The sequence below is a fragment of the Alnus glutinosa genome, chromosome 10 (assembly GCF_958979055.1).
Source record: "Alnus glutinosa chromosome 10, dhAlnGlut1.1, whole genome shotgun sequence".
Taxonomy (NCBI): Eukaryota; Viridiplantae; Streptophyta; class Magnoliopsida; order Fagales; family Betulaceae; genus Alnus; species Alnus glutinosa.
This window is the reverse complement of record NC_084895.1, coordinates 6,756,924-6,776,069: the sequence shown is the minus strand read 5'-3', so window position 1 is coordinate 6,776,069 and position 19,146 is coordinate 6,756,924. Positions and strand designations below refer to the sequence as shown.

The 19,146-nt window shown below is 37.1% G+C and overlaps 2 protein-coding genes and 1 non-coding gene across 5 annotated transcripts; 1 reads left to right on the top strand and 2 right to left on the bottom strand.

The window, feature by feature from the left end:
- Nucleotides 1-3,529: 3,529 nt before the first annotated feature.
- Nucleotides 3,530-6,323, bottom strand: LOC133880110 (uncharacterized). The gene is made up of 3 exons (XM_062318990.1): nt 6,299-6,323; nt 4,445-4,788; nt 3,530-4,119 (listed from the first exon to the last, which is right to left on the bottom strand). The coding sequence occupies exons 2-3, from the start codon at nt 4,734-4,736 to the stop codon at nt 4,025-4,027; spliced, it is 387 nt and encodes a 128-aa protein (XP_062174974.1). The 5' UTR covers nt 4,737-4,788; nt 6,299-6,323; the 3' UTR covers nt 3,530-4,024.
- Nucleotides 5,800-5,888, bottom strand: LOC133880796 (small nucleolar RNA SNORD96 family). Its single transcript, XR_009902413.1, has one exon. It is a non-coding gene; the product is annotated as a small nucleolar RNA SNORD96 family (small nucleolar RNA).
- Nucleotides 6,324-11,539: 5,216 nt separating the features above from the next.
- Nucleotides 11,540-16,081, top strand: LOC133880138 (uncharacterized). Of its 3 annotated transcripts, XM_062319024.1 has the most exons (9): nt 11,540-11,678; nt 12,987-13,224; nt 13,429-13,556; nt 13,768-13,824; nt 13,967-14,059; nt 14,488-14,566; nt 14,725-14,849; nt 15,187-15,330; nt 15,423-16,081. In XM_062319024.1, exons 3-9 carry the CDS (start codon nt 13,431-13,433, stop codon nt 15,660-15,662), a joined length of 864 nt encoding a protein of 287 aa, XP_062175008.1. In that variant the 5' UTR covers nt 11,540-11,678; nt 12,987-13,224; nt 13,429-13,430; the 3' UTR covers nt 15,663-16,081. The 3 variants fall into 3 exon arrangements, with proteins under 3 accessions (XP_062175008.1, XP_062175009.1, XP_062175010.1); XM_062319025.1 differs by lacking the exon at nt 12,987-13,224 and having other exon boundaries at nt 11,548-11,678; XM_062319026.1 differs by lacking the exons at nt 11,540-11,678; nt 12,987-13,224 and having other exon boundaries at nt 13,712-13,824.
- Nucleotides 16,082-19,146: the final 3,065 nt, after the last annotated feature.

Genomic DNA, 19,146 nt, shown 5'->3' with positions numbered 1-19,146 from the left:
TGGGCCTCTTCCTGCAAAGCTTCCACCTTCGAAGGAGGCCCAAATTCTTCGAGCCAAATATGGGTCTAAACGGGACCAAAACCTTTATAATCCTATATTTTCCTTCCTAGGAACATGGCACTAAATATGGAAGACTTAATAAATTATTTAAAATTTTAAATAATGTGTTATTATATATATATATATATATATATATATATATATATATATATATATCATTTGATACAACAAAACAAAATCTTGATTGTAAAATGTATCATGTCCATTTTATCTATTCCAAATATATGTGGATCTCCTCATTCTTAAGTTTGGAGATCGGTTGTGATTTAAAATCACATGATTCCTATGTATATATTAAAAAAAAAAAAAAAATTAATAACATTTTAAGTGATATTAGAGTATCTACAACAAATTAATTAATAAACATCTTTTTTTTTTTTTCAGCAGAAATTGATATGTAATATTAAGAAAACATGGGTTCATAAATCATTCTATATAGAGCAATGCTATATATGATAAATGTGACATGACTTTTAAAATAATCATTAAATTTGTGATATATCACTATTGAATTTTGATTCAATAGTGATTTTAAGAGCCATACCACATTTGAGGATAAGAGGATGATATGCATCTTGCATATAATATTGTTTTTCTATATAATGACAAAAAGGAAAAAAGATTATGGTTAAGATCTTCATTCTTAGAAAGTTCATATTTGTTATTTGTCCTCAGAAGACTTTTTACATCATTGTTGAAGTGAAGTTGATTGTGTAATGTATATACGTGTCGCCGTACTATTAATTATGATGTTACATTTCGTCAAAAAAAATTAAAGAAAATAGGACGAAATAAGTGATTTGATAACGAATTAAACCTTAAAGAACAATTTGATCAATCTCAAACCCCAATAACAGCTAAAACTTCATGTACAAAAAATGTATTTTTTTTTTCATTGGAAAATTGGACCGAGCCAAAGTGGACGGGTCCTATACAATATAAGGTGTGTTTGGTATTGCGATTTCGAAAACAATAAGTGTATTTTTAAACCAAATCGTAAAAAATGAATCGTTTGGAATTATAGGCAATGTATTTTTTTTTTTTTTTTAAATACACAATTTTTAAAGTAAAATTGTAATTTTGCTAAATGCTTAACTGCGTTTTTAAAAATCATGTTTCCAAATCCTATAATTGATTTAGCTTTGAGTTATTGCCTCATCGCTTAAATATCTTAAGATTGTATTAGTTTCGGGCTATGTTTTTTGGAAAATATTTCCAACTTATGGAATTTGAAACAAGCCCAATTTCACCAAAAATTTGTTTGTTGTCTCGTGTCAAATACATTAACAAACAATTTAAAACACAAAATATATTTCTCAAAACACTATAATTGTTTTCACTTTTATGTCCTATCAAAACACTTTAATTTCCAAACAAAAAAATACCTCCAAAAACACACGTAAACAAACATAACCTACATGGTAATCATGTTATAATCCTTTACATTTTCTATTCACGACACTCAGAGAGCAATATTTTCAGGATGTCAAACATAAACACTATTTTCACAATCCGAATTGGTTCGGCTGATCAGTCCAATGGAATCAAATTGATGACATTCCTTCCATATCCAGAATGGACAGCATCCAAATGCCCTTGGAATTTCTCTAGAAGCCTAATGATGAAGGGGACTATTTGCACTCTGGATGATAGAAAATTGAAAAAAAAAGAAAAAAAGAAGAAGCGGTGGGTTTAATGTGGAAGCTAATTAATTAAGCTAATGCTGAAATACTTGTAACATGTGAAAGGTAATTGAGGTGCCTGAATTGCACTGCAATTTGAATTGCCAGCCTATATAGTGAGAGTTGCAAGTAGGGGTGTGCAGGACCCCGCAAAACCGCCCTGACCCACATCCCCCGCCCCGCAAAATCCTAGGTTTTAGTGGTTTTTTTTTGGTAGGTATGGGTCCAAAAATGGTATACTTGTGTGGGGCGGGTTGTGAGTTGGGGTTTTTAAAAACCCTGGGGACCAGTCCCGCCCCGCTGAAAGGAGAAAAAAAAAAAAAAAAAACCCCCATAACCGAGTAAGTAACCTAGCATGCCTCTTCATTTTTTCTAGACTCTTCCGCTCTTCGTTTGAACCAGTGCCGCACACCTTCGTTTGAACCCTCTTCTCTAAGTTCTCTTCATTTTTTCTATTCTCTAGTTCTCTTCCCAAACTTCAGCCTCCCTTGCGCGAATCAGAGCTTCACGAAATCACGAGTCTCGTTCTAAGGTGTTGAAATTAGTTATTTTCAGATATTCAATTTGTTTTGCTCTGTGTCTTCATATTTATTATATGCTCTTTGAGTCTTTGTCTTCCTATTTTATGTTCATTGGGTGGTTGTTCGGTGGTTGAGAAAGTTTAGGAAGGAAAGTGTATGGAAATTTGGTATATGATTTTTGTTGGAAATCTCATATTTGATTTTTTATGGTATATCCGTATATGGTTTTGCCATTCAAACAAACCCGCACCCCGCCCTAGGCAGATTCCCCTTCTTTTATACGGAAGGTGGGTGAGAAATTCTCAACCCGCAAGAGTGCTGGACGAGGACAAAAAGGGTGAAAATCCGCCCCACCCTGCCCCGTGCCCAACCCTAGTTGCAAGGCCCACCTACTTTGGACAATCTGAGGTGCGATACTCAAACACCCAAATTGTGGGAAATTGCAGCATTTAGGACACCCAAATTATAAGGAATCTCGATCCTCAATCAAGACCTCTATGCAGGAAAGAAAGTATTCAATGTTTGTGATGACTATTAACCATGCAATACTTTTTTTATGTGTAAAATAGGATTGCTTGCCCATGAAGAAGGAAAATCAGCGCTAGGTATAAATGCATCAGCAGTGAAGAAGAATATATAGCAATATTTACCTCAGTACTGTGGATGCATAAAATATGGTAATCTCAAAGGGTATGCCGTTCAAAAAGTATACCATTGTGACTTTCAATGCTGTTTGGATCACATAGTTCCCATATCGATCTCGAGCAAGTTGCCACTTGCTAGAGTCTGTCCCACATTAAAAAGTCCAGAACCACATAATCCATCCAAGGAGAGTTTTAAGCATTTCTCTACCACATGACTACCACTTCTCTGTGAAGAGAGAATCACATAGTTGCCCCTCAAAACACAGCATATCTTCTCAGTACAGACAGGATCATGGAGTCCTAATACATGCTGCAGAACATAGTTGCTGCAAATAGGGGTGGGCACGGGGCGGGGCGGTTTTTCGCCCTTTTTGGCCCCGCCCCGCACCCCTGCGGGTTGGAAAAATTAGACCCATGAACCGCTTATTTTAAGGGAACCCCGTGCAGTGCGGGTACGTGCGGGGAGGGGGTACGTGCGGGGCGGGGGTGCGGGTTTGCGGGGGTAGCAGGTTTTGTTGAAGAGAGTCAAGAGACCTCTCTGAATCTCTAAATATTTGGTTTTCTTTTCTTTTCTCACATTTTCTCACCAACCAAACAGGATACCACTCACAATTCACAAACCAAACAACAAAATAAAAACTTCAGAAGAAAGAAATACCAAAATATTTTCTCAACTGAAATCTCGAAATATTTTTTAAGGAACAAAACAGAGACTCAAAAGAGATACAGATCGGAGTGCCGAAGAAAAAGACCTTGAAGATCTTCACCGTCAGCTACGAGAGCATGTACAGGAACCTCGCCTGTGGACGTCCAGCAACCTTGACCACCCCGCAATGTTCGCAATGCTCGCCATGGACTCGAAGATCTTGAGAGGCTTGTGAAGAGGAAGGAGTAGTGCAGGAAGAAAAAATGAAAAATGAAGAGAAAAGGAAGAGTGCGGCGGCTAGAAGAAAAGAAAGGAAAAAAATAAGAGGAGGTTTAGTTTAGGGAACGCTAGGGTTAAGGACTTTAAAATATATTTTATTTATTATTTTTTGTTTACACGGTGCGGGGCGGGGCGGGGCCCCGGGATTTTGAAAAATCCGGACCCGCAAACCGCACCGCACCGTGCGGTTTGCTAAAAACTAAAACGAAATCCGAATATATTATGCGGGTTTAGTGTTTTTGCTAGGCGGGGCGGATGGGTTTTTTGCGGGTCTTGCCCAGCCCTAGCTGCAAACACTCAATAAATTAGACAACCTTCAAAAATGTGAAAAAGCAATTAGAATTATAAATAGGATGGGAAGAAAAAGATACCCTGAGGGGATACCCTATTTAAATCTTATAATACAAGCTACATCTCATATAGCAAAAACGACTTGTAAGAGCATTCGTAGTAAGCTCGTAAAAGTTTAAGCAAATTTTAGTTAAAAAATTCATTTTTGTTATTTTATCTACCTACTTTTCAAAAACTTTAAATATCAAACTCTTTAAATATTTTATACTTTCAATAAAAACTATTTTTTATTAGTTTTAAAATAACCACTTTTCAACCGACCTCCACCGACCCAACTAGTTCTCCTTCTCCATACCCAACCCTCAACGACCGGCTTCTTGATAACGACCGGTTTTTCCTCGACGACCGGCTTCTTCTTGACCTTCACCGACCCACGAAAATGAAAGATCGGTTGACTATGGACCTCCTTTACTTCTAGTTCCACCGGAACCCTAATCACTAGCAATGTGCTTCGAATCACCGCAATTGTAACACCCGACGCCGCCGTTGCGCCTATCTTTGAACCCAACCTATTCTCCGGCTTCTCCTCTGTCAAACCTAAGTCAAGATCCATTGGACCCTTGACGACCGGCTTCTCCTCTGTCGACCTTGGCTTCCCCGACAATCTAAAAGAGACGAAAAAAGTTGGCTTCTTCAAACCCGGGAAAATAGAATTAAAAACGCAAAAATAATAAGAGTCGAGAGAAATCGACTCCACTAAAAAAACGAGGGTTCCTAATTATCAGCTAATTTAATGTAGCAGCAAAGAGCTTGCTGCAGACGTGTTTTTGAGAAAACTTAGCTGATTTTGGTGATTTCGGTAAAGAGATGAGCTTACTTTGAATGCTCTAATTAGATTCTATGTTGTTCCTAAACGACTTGTGCGGAAAGTGTCGTTTCAATGTCGTTCATAAATCCCAAATTTTGTGATGTAGAACAGACGAGCAGCACGAAACTGATATGCATTAAACCACATGCCATTAAATGCATATAACAAGATGTGTGCAAAATCTTGGACATTGATTAGAGAAGGATGTGGAAACTTGCTGCTGAAAGGATAGAAAAAAAAAATAGATATTTCAGCCATGAATGTCAAGTTGAGATGACACTCTCTAAGCTAACAATAACACTTTCTGCACAATACAATTAACTACAATGTCAAACAAGTCCAACAGATCTTTTTGATTTACAGCTAAAAGATGATTTACAAAAGAACTTTTCTGCCCCAAGCAGCTTTACAACACAAGTAGATTAACTGAGGCCTAAACTAATCCGGAAAGTAATTCGATTATTCCAAACTTCATTTGTAGCCTTCTGGGAAACCTGCAAATGGATTGTCAATAAAAGAGGATGGATTACCATATCTAAAATTTTACTTACCTTAGTTGGATTGGATTCTCAGAAATTAAACTGCAGAAATCTCAATGAAATTTGGACTGCCTAAAAAGAGGTCTGCCAGAACAGAGAGCCTGGCAGTCCACCTTAAAGGCAACACAGCAATAACAAAATCAAATTTGCAAAGGTATTTTTTTTTTTTGTTTCCAGTTTTAACTGGAGTGTAAGGATGTTGAGTTTGAGCTTTATAAAGGGTTTTATTCATCAAAAAAAAAAAAGTGGAATTTTTTTTTTTGAAATCAACGCCTCAGAATTGCAAGATCACAGCAAGGCTTTAAAGCCATTCAGTCCCGAAAGATGGTAATTTGGTGTTTGATATCATCACCGGCGATACTCAAAACAAAACAAAAACAAAAACAAATCAAACATGTTATTGCGAGATTCAGTGAACGTTTATGTAGGTCTCATGGCAATTCCAGAATGGTAATGGCAGCGACGCTGCTACAACAAGCGATGGAATATGAGCACCACCGTCAACGGAGGAGCTCCCATTGGGAGGACCGTCAACGTCGACGGGACTTTCTTTGTGACATTAACTTAGGAATTTGCAAACACAGCAAAGTTTGCTCCTGATCAAGTAAGGGATTGGATCAATAATCCCCTGTCACATATGAATCTCACCAATCAAAAACATGTTAACAGAAAACAAAATCGAAGCTTAAAAGAATCAATAGAACCGATTTCAAAACAAAGCTCAGAGATACTGATATCTAAAACATAGAACCGAGAACGAAGGTAGACCTAGATGACGGCGAAGCGCAGAGAGAAACCCTAAGCCCCAACTTGCGTTTGTTTAGAGTTTGTGAGGGTTATATATAGGGTTATTGGATTTGATCTGCGTCGTTTGGACGTGGATCCGACGGCTGATAAGGACGAATAGTTTTAGAGGAGCTGTGGAAAATTAGGGTTTTATGTTTTTGGGTAATTGTATCGTTAGTCCTGATATTGGCCTAAATTACTAATAACTCAATGTAGTTCAAAAAGTTTATAGAGGGTCGTTGTGGTAAATTATAATTACAAATCAGTTCTTGAACACGTTTTTTATCCATCAAGTTAAGAGATTCCGTTAGTCAGTCACGTTACACTCAATAGGAAGTCGAGACGTGTCATTTATAATAAAACAAAATATAAATAAATAAAACAAAATATTTTTTTTAAAAATAAAATAAAATAAAATAAAAATACAAAGGTGGAGGGTGGAGGGTGGTTGTGGATGGAAAACGTGTTCATGAATTGATTTGTAATTATAGTTTACCACAAGTACTTTTCATAAACTTTTTGAATCACAAGAAATGATTTGTAATTTATGCTAACTTCATAAATTAATGGTACAATTTTCCCTTTTATTTTTAGTGTTACACATCATCAACTCGACTAATGGGCATCTGCCCGCAAAGCATCCATCTTCGAAGGAGGCCCACATTCTTCGAGCCAAATATGGGCCTAAACGGGACCAAAACCTTTATAATCGTATATTTCCTTCTTAGGAACATGACACTAAATATGGAAGACTTAATAAATTATTTAAAAATTAAATAAATGTCAGTCTTAAACCCTAAATATCTAATGGTTAATTTTAAAAAAAATTGTTAAAAATGTACAAAAGTTGTATGAAAGATATATCTCATTCCAACTATACATGGATCTCCCCTTTTTTAAGTTTGGAGATCTTTTGTGATTTAAAATCACATGATTATATATTAAAAAAAACATTTAAAGTAATATTAGAGTATCTAAAACAAATTCATTAATAACATCTTTTCAGTAGAAATTGTTATGTAATATTAACAAAACATGGGTTCATGGATTATTCTATATAGAGAAATGCTATAATTATTGAATTTGGAATAAATCACTATTGAATTTTGATTCAATGATGATTTTAATAGCCATACTATATTTGACAATAAGAGGATGATATGCGTCTTGCATATAGGCCTTGTTTGGCAAGTGTTTGAAGAGTGCAGAGTAGCACGTGTTAGGATAAAAATTTCCATTTTTTTTTTCAAAATTTTCAAAAATAATCAACATCAAAACATTTTAATTTTTTTTTTCACTTTTTATATCACATCAATAATTTTTTATTACTATTCAAATAAAAAAAAATCCACTATTATACAATTTTTTTTTTCACTTTTTTATATAAATTCATTTTACTTTATATTATATCTATCACTTTTTATTAACTCAAAAATTCTTTCATCACTATTCTGTTATGTTCCCTTACTTGCCAAACAAGGTCATAATATTTTTTTTTTTATTATTTTTTCCTAATAATGACGAAAAAGTAGAAAAGGAAAAAAGATTATGGTTAAGATCTTCGATCTTAGAAAATTCATACTTGTCCTTAGAAGACTTTTTATATCATTGTTGAATGAGCATATTTTAAATGATGTGACATTTTTAATGACATGGTGATCCGTGACATGTGACTAACATGGTGAAGTTGATTGTGCAATGCATACACCTGTTCAGGGGCGGAGCCAGCTTTTACAAATTGGAGGAACCAAATTGAAAAAAAAAAAAAAAATTGTTGTAGTCAAAACTAAAAAAAATATAAAATTTTAGGGGTAAAATTTTTAATTTTTTTTTTTTAGATTTTTTTTTTTTTTTTTTTTGGGAACACCTTGGGCCGGTGCAGGCCCCCACAAGGCCTAAGGTGGCTCGGCCCCTGCACGTGTGGTCATACTATTAAATATAATGTGACATTTTCGTAAAAAAAATTAACAAAAATAGGACGGAATAAGTGACTTGATAACAGATTAAGAGCATTCACAGCAGCTTCCCTAAAGAGGAGCTGTTCCCTAAAATTTAGGAAAAATTTTAAGAAAGTCATAAAAACCATCCACAGCAGCTTCCCTACAATTTTTTGAGAAATGCTAGACATTCCAACACTTTTTTCCAGAATTTGGTTCCAAACTGATGTGTCACAATCCTATGAGATTGTGGCACACTTCCCAAAATGATAGATCTTATGAGATTGTGACACCAGTTTGGAACTAAATTCTGGAAACAAGTGTTTGGATGCTTAGCATTCCTCCAATTTTTTATTCCCTGGGAAGCACTGTTCACTTCCCATACAATTTTTTAATAAAAAAAACTCTCCCCTCTCTCTCTGTGCACGTCTTCTTTCTCTCTCTCTCTCTGCAACACGCTCCCCACTCTCTCTCTCTCTCTCTCTCTCTCTCTCTCTCTCTCTCTCTCTCTCTCTCTCTCTCTCTCTCTCTCTCTCTCTCTCTCTCTCTCTCTCTCTCTCTCTCTCTCTCTCTCTCTCTCCCATTTCGTCGGTTATAGCCTACCGACGAGCCCAAGCCACCGGATCATCAGCGCCACAACCCACAACAATTGTCTCCGCGCATCGCAAGTAGACCCTGTGCCGGCAATGATAGGTGATCGATCTTCGGCACCAAGAAGGACCGGCTGGACCACGTCAACTGTCCGTTCTACTTCAAGATTGGCGCGTGCCGCCACGAAGATTGGTGCTCTCACCTCCACAATCGGCCCACGATCTCGCCGATGATCCTCCTCTCCAACATGTACCAGTGGCCGAACACACCCCCAACGGGTCTCAACCCTTCAAAACCAAACAACCCATCGACTCCAACCTCCTCCATGTCGGAACCCACTACATCACCACCAATCAACCATCAACGACAAACAAAAACCCAATCCAAACACAACACCCTATCCCACCGGAAACCACCACCAAAATACACATAAAAAAATAAAAAATAAATATCCCTAATCAATCCAAACGCGCCACCGCGCCTTCACCTTCCGGCGTCCACCAGTAGCCCACGACGAGAGAGGGGAGAGTGACGGGCGAGAGAGGAAGAAGACGAAGACGGTAAAATAAAGAAAAAAAAAAGGTTTATGGAATAAAGTAAAATAATATATATATATATATATTATTTTAATGATATAGGGAAAAGTAAAGGGAAGCTGCTGTGAGAATTTTTTTGATTGGGAAGCAAAAAGTGCTTTTGTTCCTTACATATAAGGAAAATGACTGGAAAGGGAAGGGAAGCTGCTAGGAATGCTCTAAACCTTAAAGATCAATTTCGAACCCCAATAACATCTAAAACTTCATGGACTAAAAATGTTTTTTTTTTTTCGTTGGAAAATTGGATGGAGCGAAATTGTATGGGTCCTATATAATGTAGGATGCGTTTGACATTGCGATTTCGAAAATAATAAGTGTGAATTTAAACCAAATCGCAAAAAATGAATCGTTTGGGATTGCAATTGGACGGGTCCTATACAATGAATGTGGGTTGGGCGCAAGTGTTGTGCACATGAGTGTTGTGCAAAAATAATTATTCTTTTGGTTCGTTTTGATTTACGATTTCAAAAAGTGTGATTTAAAATGTACGGTTTGAAAAAGTAATTTTTAAAAACGCAGTTAAGCGTTTGGCAAATCGCAAGTTAGCCTTTAAAATTCTGCACAACAATGCTGATGTGTCCATCATTTTTAAAAAATTAAAAAAATGGTGGACACATCAACATTATTGTGTAATTATTATGCAAAATTATTGTACATAAGGCTGACGTGGAAATAGGTTTTAATTTTTTTTATTTTTAAAAAAATGTTGAAAATCTCAAATAGAAAGGAAAATTATATATATATATATATATATTGGGTATGTTTGGCAAATGCTTGTACATAACATAGTAGTGGTTGTTAATTTTGGAATTAGTAAAAAAAGATGATGTGATATAAAGTAAAAAGAATTTGTATAGAAAAATAAAAAAAATTTGTGTTGTAATTAATTTTTTTATTTGACTAATAATAAAAAATATTGATACGATATAAAAGGTTAAAAAAAATTGAAATGTTTTGATATCTATATTGAAAAATGTAAAAAAGTGGGAAAAGAATCATTGGAGGGAGATGCTCTTGAGATTGTCTTGGCCCTGAGGAGTTTGGAGGAGTGCGGTGGTGCTTTTGGGAATGTCATCACAGAAACAAAATTATTGCTAGACACTTATTCGTGTTGGAGGGTTGGGCATGTGGGTCGTCAGGGTAATAGGGCCGCTCACCTGTTGGCCAAATTTGCTGTTTCCCACAAAAGTCTTCATGTTTGGGTTGGGGTATGTCCCAACTTTATTAGGCCATCTCCAGCAGATGCTTTACTTTAGTCAAAAAGTCAATTTTAACTATTTTTTGCCTTTTTTTCTTCTACAGCAGATTTGCTACTTTAACCATTTTTTCTTAACAATGAACAGTAAATAGTCAACAATGGCTATTCACTATTCAACACTACAAGCATTTTTTATTAATATTTTCTCAATCTCCCACTCTCCCTCTTCGTCCCTCCCGGTCTTGATGCCTAACGAAACCCTCCGCCCCTCTCGATCAACACCACCAACCCCTTCCCTCTCCTTCACCGCCGCTGCCCTTCTTTCCTCCGTCCCCAGCAACGTCGTCATTCTCACCAAGACCTCGCCGATGAGCTCGTCCTCGTCGACACCAAGCCCGACAAGCTTCGAAGCGAGATGCTCGACCTCCAACACGCTGTTGCCTTCCTCCCCCACACCAAAATCCACGCTTCCGTCAACTACATCGTCACCGTCGGATCCAATCTCTGCATCGTCACCGCCGGGGCTCGCCAGATCCTCGACTCGTCCAGGTTTTGGTTCCTCGTCGCCGATCATCTCGACGCTCGCCGATCCTCATCAGCTCAAGAAATGAGACGGGTTGGGGTTGGGGGAGACCAGAGAGTGAGAGGGAGAAATGAAAAAAAAAAAAAATAATAAAGAAAAAGATTAAAAAACAATATTTTAAGAAAATGAATAGTGAAATAGAGATTATTGTTGGAATGTTTTTAAGATAGCCAGTGGTTAAAGTAGAGATTTATACTTTTTGAGTGGCTATTTTAACTCTAACTATTGGAGATGGCCTTAAGATGTTGTAAGTGCTGATCTAGTTTCTTAATGGAAAATTTCATTTTCCCTTAAAAAAAAAAAAAAAAAAAAAAGCCACTACACAGTTCTGGTTATTTTTCCCCTCCCCATTCGCCTCACCCCCTCTCTCTCTCTCTTTCCGGCCGGTTGTCCTTCTTCACCGGTGCCGTCTCCACCGGCCCGTATCTCTCTCTCGTTCGTTCGTTCTTCACCGGCGGTAAACTCTCTCTCTCTCTGGCGGGCCGATTATGGGAATTTTTTGGTTGATTTATATTTAATTTTCTGGATGTTGGCCGATTATGGTGTTTTTTTGGTTGATTATTTATGTTGTTTAAACACTCTCTCTTGCTGCATCTAACGGTACTGTTACACACTCTCTCTCTCCGGCCGGCCGATTATGGTGTTTTTGGTGTTTTGGGCCATTTCAGTCGTTGCTCTGTTTTCTTTTTTCATTGATGTTACCAATGTCGAACAGCCATTGTTGGTCCTTGTAGAGATGGTGTCAATACCCAGCCATTGTGAAATTCCCATGAGACTGGGATGATGTTTTGGTTTTCTTTATCTGTAAAGGTTTGAGTGGTATATTATAATTTGATTGAAGGTTATGGGATTCTTTTGGTTTTTTTGTAGAATTCATTTAGGAGAGTTGTTGTTACCTGACCAGATGGTTTTTAACTTGTCCAGTATATATATGCTCTCTAAAGCTCATTTGTTTAATAACTGTAGATCTTTCTTTCTAGTTATATATGCTTCGTATCAAGTTGTAATTCGTTAACTACATTTTCATGAGAGCTTGTGGGCTGTTAATTATGGGGAATTGAAATTAAAAAGGAACAAGTAATTGCTGGCAATGGTGGGAAAAGTATTGGAAATGCTGTGAAGAGCATACGTTTGAGGCATGATTTTTAAAATGTTGTGGACCTTCGGATAACCTAGAGTATTGACATGTCGGTTCAATTTTTTTGAAAGAGATGGTGTGAACTGTTTTGGACTTCCCTCAATTTTTCTGGTTTTGTATGTGGATAGAATGATGGTACTTTGCAATCTTTATCTTGAAAAAAGATTGTGGAAGTTTTTTCTAGTGCATCAATGTATGTTATCTAACCTTCAAAAGTTCACGTCCAACCACAATGACTTGTACATGTGTCTAATGGAGCTTGCCAATTGTCATCTCATACACCTTATCCAAAAGATTGCATTTGTCACAAGGATTTTCCTTTGGCGAGCCGGCTCGAGCTCGTGACAAATGTAAACGAGCTGAGCTCAGCTCGGGCGAAAGTTCATTGTAGCACGAATTTTACTTTGGTTATTCTGCTAGATGAGTAAAATGGCTCATAATAGCTATATTTAGCTCTTATGAGCCATTTAGAGCATTTGTTGGAGATGCTCTTAACTAGATGTATGTGTTTTGAAAAAGTTGATAGCTGAAATAGAAAAATGTTATTTTTTTTAGCAAAAATAGAGAATAAATTTGCTGAGCCAGATGTGAATGTTCTCACAGCCCAAAGCTCTCTCTCTTGCTCAGGATACACCGCATCTTTAGCTGCCAGCTCACACCATCATCAGCCACCCCTTCATCTTGCTGTCGCCGGAAAAGAGTGGGAGCTCGCCGAAGCTAACAACTTTCCCCTCCAAAATACTTTTCTTTAGATTAAGATTGTGAAAGCCAATTCCTGCCTCCTCTGTGAGTGGCAATTCCTGCCCAGCCTTGCGGTTCATTTTCACCAAACCCAAATCAACCACCCTGTTTTCTTTGCTAACTGGTGTGGTCCAAATTTTCATATTTGTTTACTTTATTTTTGCTTGATTTCAATTGGGTTTGTTGGGATTTATGACATTATGAAGTTAGGATGCTGTTCATGCATCAATTGGGGGGTTTTGTTGACCTAATGTTTTCCTTCTGTATTTTCTTCTGTTCCTTTTGTTTCCTCTATGTAATTAATTTTTCCCGCTTTATGTATGTGCAGGAATGGTGGGACTATCTCTTGGAGAAAAGCACTTCATAGAGGGTGGCATTGCTCAAGACCTTCGTGCTGATGGTCGAAAGAGATTAACTTACCGTCCTATTTGTGTTGAAACTGGATTTATACCCCAGGTATAATGTTCTTTTCAAAGACGCCATGGAAATGTAGTCTCATTGATAGAAAAGGATTTATATGCCAAAAGCGAATCAGTTGGAATTAAGTCTTATTTGGGTTGCATGATAGTTTGCTTAGTTCCTTATACACTGGTTGGTTTGTTTTCTAGCAGACAAACTGAACTTCTGCCGGTTCTATGTAATCGTAATTTCATGGACTTCATGGCAGGCAAATGGTTCAGCAAGATTCAGTATGGGGGCAACAGATGTTATTTCCAGTGTGAAGGTATTTCATCTTTTAGATGCTGGATCTTCTGTTTGTATTTTTTAAATGACAAGTATCTACACTGACTAATCATTTTGCTCCTAGTATGAGATCTTCTGGTGGATACTTGTAATATGTTGCCTCCTAATTTCTATAAATGCAGGCTGAACTTGGAAAGCCGAGTTCTTTGCAACCTGACAAAGGAAAGGTCACCATATATGTTGATTGCAGTCCAACCGCAGAACCAATGTTCAAGGTTTGTATTCCTTGATTTTCGGATATCTTCTAATTTTTGTTTTGTTTTGTTGATTTAGGTTATATGGACCTCTTGATTTTGTTTTGTTTTGTTTTTGTTTTTGTTTTTTTTTTTAATCCTTCGTATTAATAATAATAATTACAAAAGATTAATTGTGTGAAATGCATGTCTTAAGGAATCCAATTTGATAATTCCAGCATGATTCATTGCTGTGCCCTATTTTTGGCCGATGATTTTTGTTGTTCCCCCTTTTTCCTCTATCTAAAAGTACTTCAATATCATTTACGCCCGTGCACACTTACACGCACGCACGCAAGCACACACGTCCACACACACACGCGTGCGCTCGCGCGCCACATGCATATGTTGTATATATGTATCTATGTATGTGTTTTTAAATTTAATTCTATACCTTACATTATACCCAGGGTAGAGGGGGGGATGAATTGTCAATGGAACTCTCAGTTGCTCTTCAGCGTAGTCTCTTTGGTGGTAAAAGTGGAGCTGGTATGAATCTAATTACAGCAAGAGAAGCAACCATAAATATAAATATATTGCTCTATGTCTGCATTCTATCATTTTGTCAGTTCACACACTCTAATGTGATTATAGGTTCTGCCTTTACTTAAGTTGATAATATAGAGGTCTTATTTAACTTTTCCCAGGGGCTGGAATTGATCTCTCATCTCTAATAGTTGTGGAGGGAAAGATTTGCTGGGATCTTTACATTGATTGCCTTGTTGTTAGTTCAGACGGGAATCTGCTAGATGCCCTAGGTGCTGCAATTAAGGTAGTTCTCTTCACGTATATTTACACATTTGCAGTTCAAATTTTCTTTTTATTTTAAGTAAACCATGAGGAGTGATGAGAATAATCCATAGACGAGCTGTATCTGATGTGCTTGAAACATATCAAAACTAATTGGTTGAACTACAAATTCACTGAGCTATTCAAACAAGCTTTGTACCTATCTTGCAATCTCCTTTACCGTGATGGCAGCATAAATATAAACTTTTGACATTTTTATTCTCCCAAGACTTTCATGATAAGAGATGCGTATGCAGTTGATGACCTCTCTGATATCAGAAACTGAAAACTAATGTATCTTATTCTTTTTGTTCATGAAGGCTGCTTTGAGCAATACAGGCATTCCAAGGGTTAATGTTGCAGCTGGTGCGTCAGGCGATGAGCAACCAGAGCTTGACATTAGTGACGAAGAATTTCTGCAGTTTGACACATCAGACATCCCTGTTATAGTTACATTAACAAAGGTGACAAAACTACACTTTTAGATGTCATCTTTTCATAAGCTGCAAATGTCTCTTCTTTCCCCAATTAAGTATTGCCCTGGTGTTTTATATAGGTGAGTAGGCACTATATTGTAGATGCCACTTCAGAAGAGGAATCCCAAATGAACTCCGCTGTCTCTATTTCTGTCAACAGGAAAGGACACATTTGTGGGCTGACTAAACGAGGTGGTGCAGGCTTAGATCATAGCATCATTCTCGACATGATATCTGTGGCAAAACACGTGAGTGAGCAGCTAATGAACAAATTAGATTCTGAGATTGCTGCAGCTGAAGCTGATGAAGATGAATCATGACATTGTTAGTCCCTCTGACTGTGTTCTTATCAAGTGGTAGTGTTGTTAACTTACCTAGGTGATGAAAGGTAGAATGACATGTTGTACAATTTCCATTTTTTTTTTAAAACATAGCGTATTTCACAGAGTTGAGTCTGCATATCAGCTTATGTTTTGAATGGAATTAGGCAGACTTTTTCTGCATCATTGCTGCTTATTGCCAACCCAAATTATGTCTTCACTTGGTTTGGAAAATGGAAACACAGCATGGCGTAAGCCCTCTTTGGTGGAGTGCCGAGTTATATGTTTACTAAATCTAAGGATGTTTCTTTAGGTATATAATGATTTATGGCCTATGGGAATTGGTTATGACCGGAATTATGCTGTTCATATTTCTGGAATTTGTGTCAAATTAATTGATAAGTGCTCTGCAAAGTTCACTTCAGGTGTTCATTAGATATTGCCTTGGTGATTTTTCTTTTTCTTTTTCTATTTTGTTAATTTATTAATTTATTTTTGAATTCCATGTCAATTTTTGACCACATAAATTTATTAATTCATCACTGAAGAACGGTTTAAAGAAGATGTGGGTTTTTGATGGCTCATTTGTGTGTAAATTATAACTCATTATGTTTTTCAGTGCCAAATTTTTTTTATTTAAAAAACATAAATACACGTGATTTCTTGGATTTTGGTTGCAATGTTTCTTGTGTGGCTCAATTCATTTTGATGATTGTTCTCTCCATGCATTTACTTATTGAGGCTAATTCAGCTTGTTCGCTGAACTGGAGGCGCTTTCTGCTGGGGCTGACCAGTCTCCGGTTTGCCGGCCGATTAGATCTCTGAGATTGATCAGATCTATTAATGATGAATTTTTATAACTGGGTTGTGTTTGTTGAGAATGACTCACTCTTTTTCCGAAATATTCTCTAAAACCAAAATACACGAATTACTACCAATATTTTCTAAAACCAAAATGCACGAATTACTATCACCACTGTGAAGGCATCTTTGGCAGAAAAAAAAAAAAAAAGAAGAAGAAGAAATTAAACCCAATTGCATGCAGAATATAAAAACTCCATTCAATTTGGGAAGACGAACGAAAAAAGGGAACCCAATTGCAAAAGAAGATTAGGAGCAAAATCTCAGCCTTCATGGTTGAGAATGACCCAGAGGCAGAGAAACTGTATGAGAACCAAGAAGACAGAGGAAGCCATAGAATCCTAGTTTTGCCAGTTTAAATCGTGGAGCAAAATTTTTTCAAAGCCATTTATATTGGTGGGACAACGCATGTGGCGTCTCACATTTATACAACCATTTACGTCAGGCGAAAGAGAAGTTTGCACCTCGTATGCACTTGGTGTTTTTTTAACACCCTTCTTGTATATAAACTCATCTTTATTCCTGTAAGTAAACGATGTGGGAACAGTTGGCTACACCCTAAAGACGGTCCTGATTGTAGCCAAATCTGAACAATTGATTTGCACCCTTGAAGCATATCTGTCAAATTAATAGCGGTAGATCGCGTAAGATGGTGTTCCACTTACTGAGAGAAGGAAAGTGCGATGGCCAAGGCGGGGAGTCCGGGCGAGAATCAAGGGGAGAAAAAGGAGAAGGAAAACGCAAAGCTGTGAGGATTCTGTGGAAGAAATAAGGGGATATTTATGGGACAGCTGGCTCCTGCAGCTCAACCATTCGCGCAGGATATCAGAGGCCCTGATGAAGAAGGGGACAAAAAGAAGGGGGCCCAATTCTGAGTGAAGGGCTGGGATTACGGGTTGAAATTTTGTAAGAAATTCTACTTAACGGAGTTGTCTATCAAAGTGTCCATAAAAAAAAAAATAAAAAATAAAGTGACTTTTAAAATTATTATTCGATCAAAATTATCATTTGATTAATCATATGCTTAATGATAATTTTAAAAGTCACCTCATTTTTTGATGGGCAATTGATGTACATGTAGAATTACTCCTTCTTAATTCTTATGGATGAGTCTTTTAATTTAGTAATTCTAGGAGTACATTAAGTGTCCATCAAAAAATGTGGTGGATTTTAAAATTATAATTTTGACTATTAGATCCCAACGAATACGGTATTATATTACTCAATAAATAAAATAAAGAGTAATGATTCATTGTCACATTTTGATACAACTTTTCACCACCTTGCTTATGTGGCAAGGTGGTCCCCTATCTGATTTTATTTTTAAAACTCAAAAAGTAGTAGGGGACCACCTTGCCACATAAGCAAGGTGGTGAAAAGTTGTATCAAAAGGTGGGAATGAATCATTACTCTAAAATAAAACCCACAAAGCCAATGGCAAAATGCAGCACCTAATGGGTTCCATTATTGACTCAAGTTGCACCACTTGGGTGTTAATATGAGAGGGGCATTAATTAAACTAGCTCATAATCTGCAATATGCACGAGATTACCAGTTCAGTGTTTAAAAATTATGAGTTCATGCCACGTGTCATAATTCTATGTCAATTCTAAGTTGGAATTCGACTTATATATATATATATGATACTGCGAAGTCTTACCGTTGAATAGCATTTCCAACAACAATTTTGTTACAATAATTAGCTAGAGGTTGCTAATGACTGAAACAAAAAATGTCCTTTACATGATGGGAAGATAATCTGCTGCATGTGAAAAATGCCTTATATTAGGCTTTTAGAGAATTGGTTGGAAATGCTCTAAGATCCCCATATTACTCTTCCTAACTCTAATTGCCTTAAAAAATTAATTATTGACCAGCGTCTTCTTCCATCTAATTGGAAAAAGAAAAAACATTGTCAGATTCTAATATACTCTACAAAAGAGTAGAAGAACAAAATTAAACTTTATGCATAATAGTGGAATTAGGATTAATGATCGGATAGGATGCATTGAACTATTTAAATTTTTGGGTTAAGTACTCTTATGGTTCCTAAGTTTTCACAACTTTATTTTTTAGTACCTGAGTTTCAATTTGCATAATTGAAAGTACTTCAATTTTAGGAAAAGACTGAATTGATATATCGGTTAAGTTTTCCGTCCAAAAACTAACGGCTCACCACGTGTCAACCTCAGAGGTTGACACGTGGTACTATATATATAAAAAAAAATATATATTAAAAAAAAAATTGAAAAAATAAAAACACAAGAGGGTGGCTGAGCCACCCACCTTGGCCACCATGGGGGTGGCCGGCCACCCCCATTTTGGCCAAAGGAGTGGTTGAGCCACCCCCATTTTGGCCAAAGGGATGGTTGAGCCACCCCCTTTGCCGGCCTGGGGTGGTCGAAACACCTTCCTTGACAAAAAAAATAAAATAAAATAAAATCAAGATCGGTTTTGGCCCTTGGGGGTGGCTGAACCACCCCCAAGGGCCAAACCCTCAAAATTTTGTTTTTCCTATTTTGTCCTTGGGGTGGCTGAACCACCCCCATAGGCCACGAGGGTGGTTTAGCCACCCCCAGTCCGGCCGACCTGGGGGTGGTTCGGCCACCCCCAAGGACAATAC

Coding starts and splice junctions, on each gene's coding strand:
- LOC133880110 (XM_062318990.1), bottom strand. CDS start 4,736: ATGGATCTTGACTTAGGTTTGACAGAGGAGAAGCCGGAGAATAGGTTG. Junction 4,120..4,444: donor AACTAGTTGGGTCGGTGGAG/GTCGGTTGAAAA, acceptor GAGTGTTTGCAG/CTAGGGCTGGGCAAGACCCG.
- LOC133880138 (XM_062319024.1), top strand. CDS start 13,431: ATGGTGGGACTATCTCTTGGAGAAAAGCACTTCATAGAGGGTGGCATT. Junction 13,825..13,966: donor ATGTTATTTCCAGTGTGAAG/GTATTTCATCTT, acceptor CTATAAATGCAG/GCTGAACTTGGAAAGCCGAG. Junction 15,331..15,422: donor TTATAGTTACATTAACAAAG/GTGACAAAACTA, acceptor TGTTTTATATAG/GTGAGTAGGCACTATATTGT.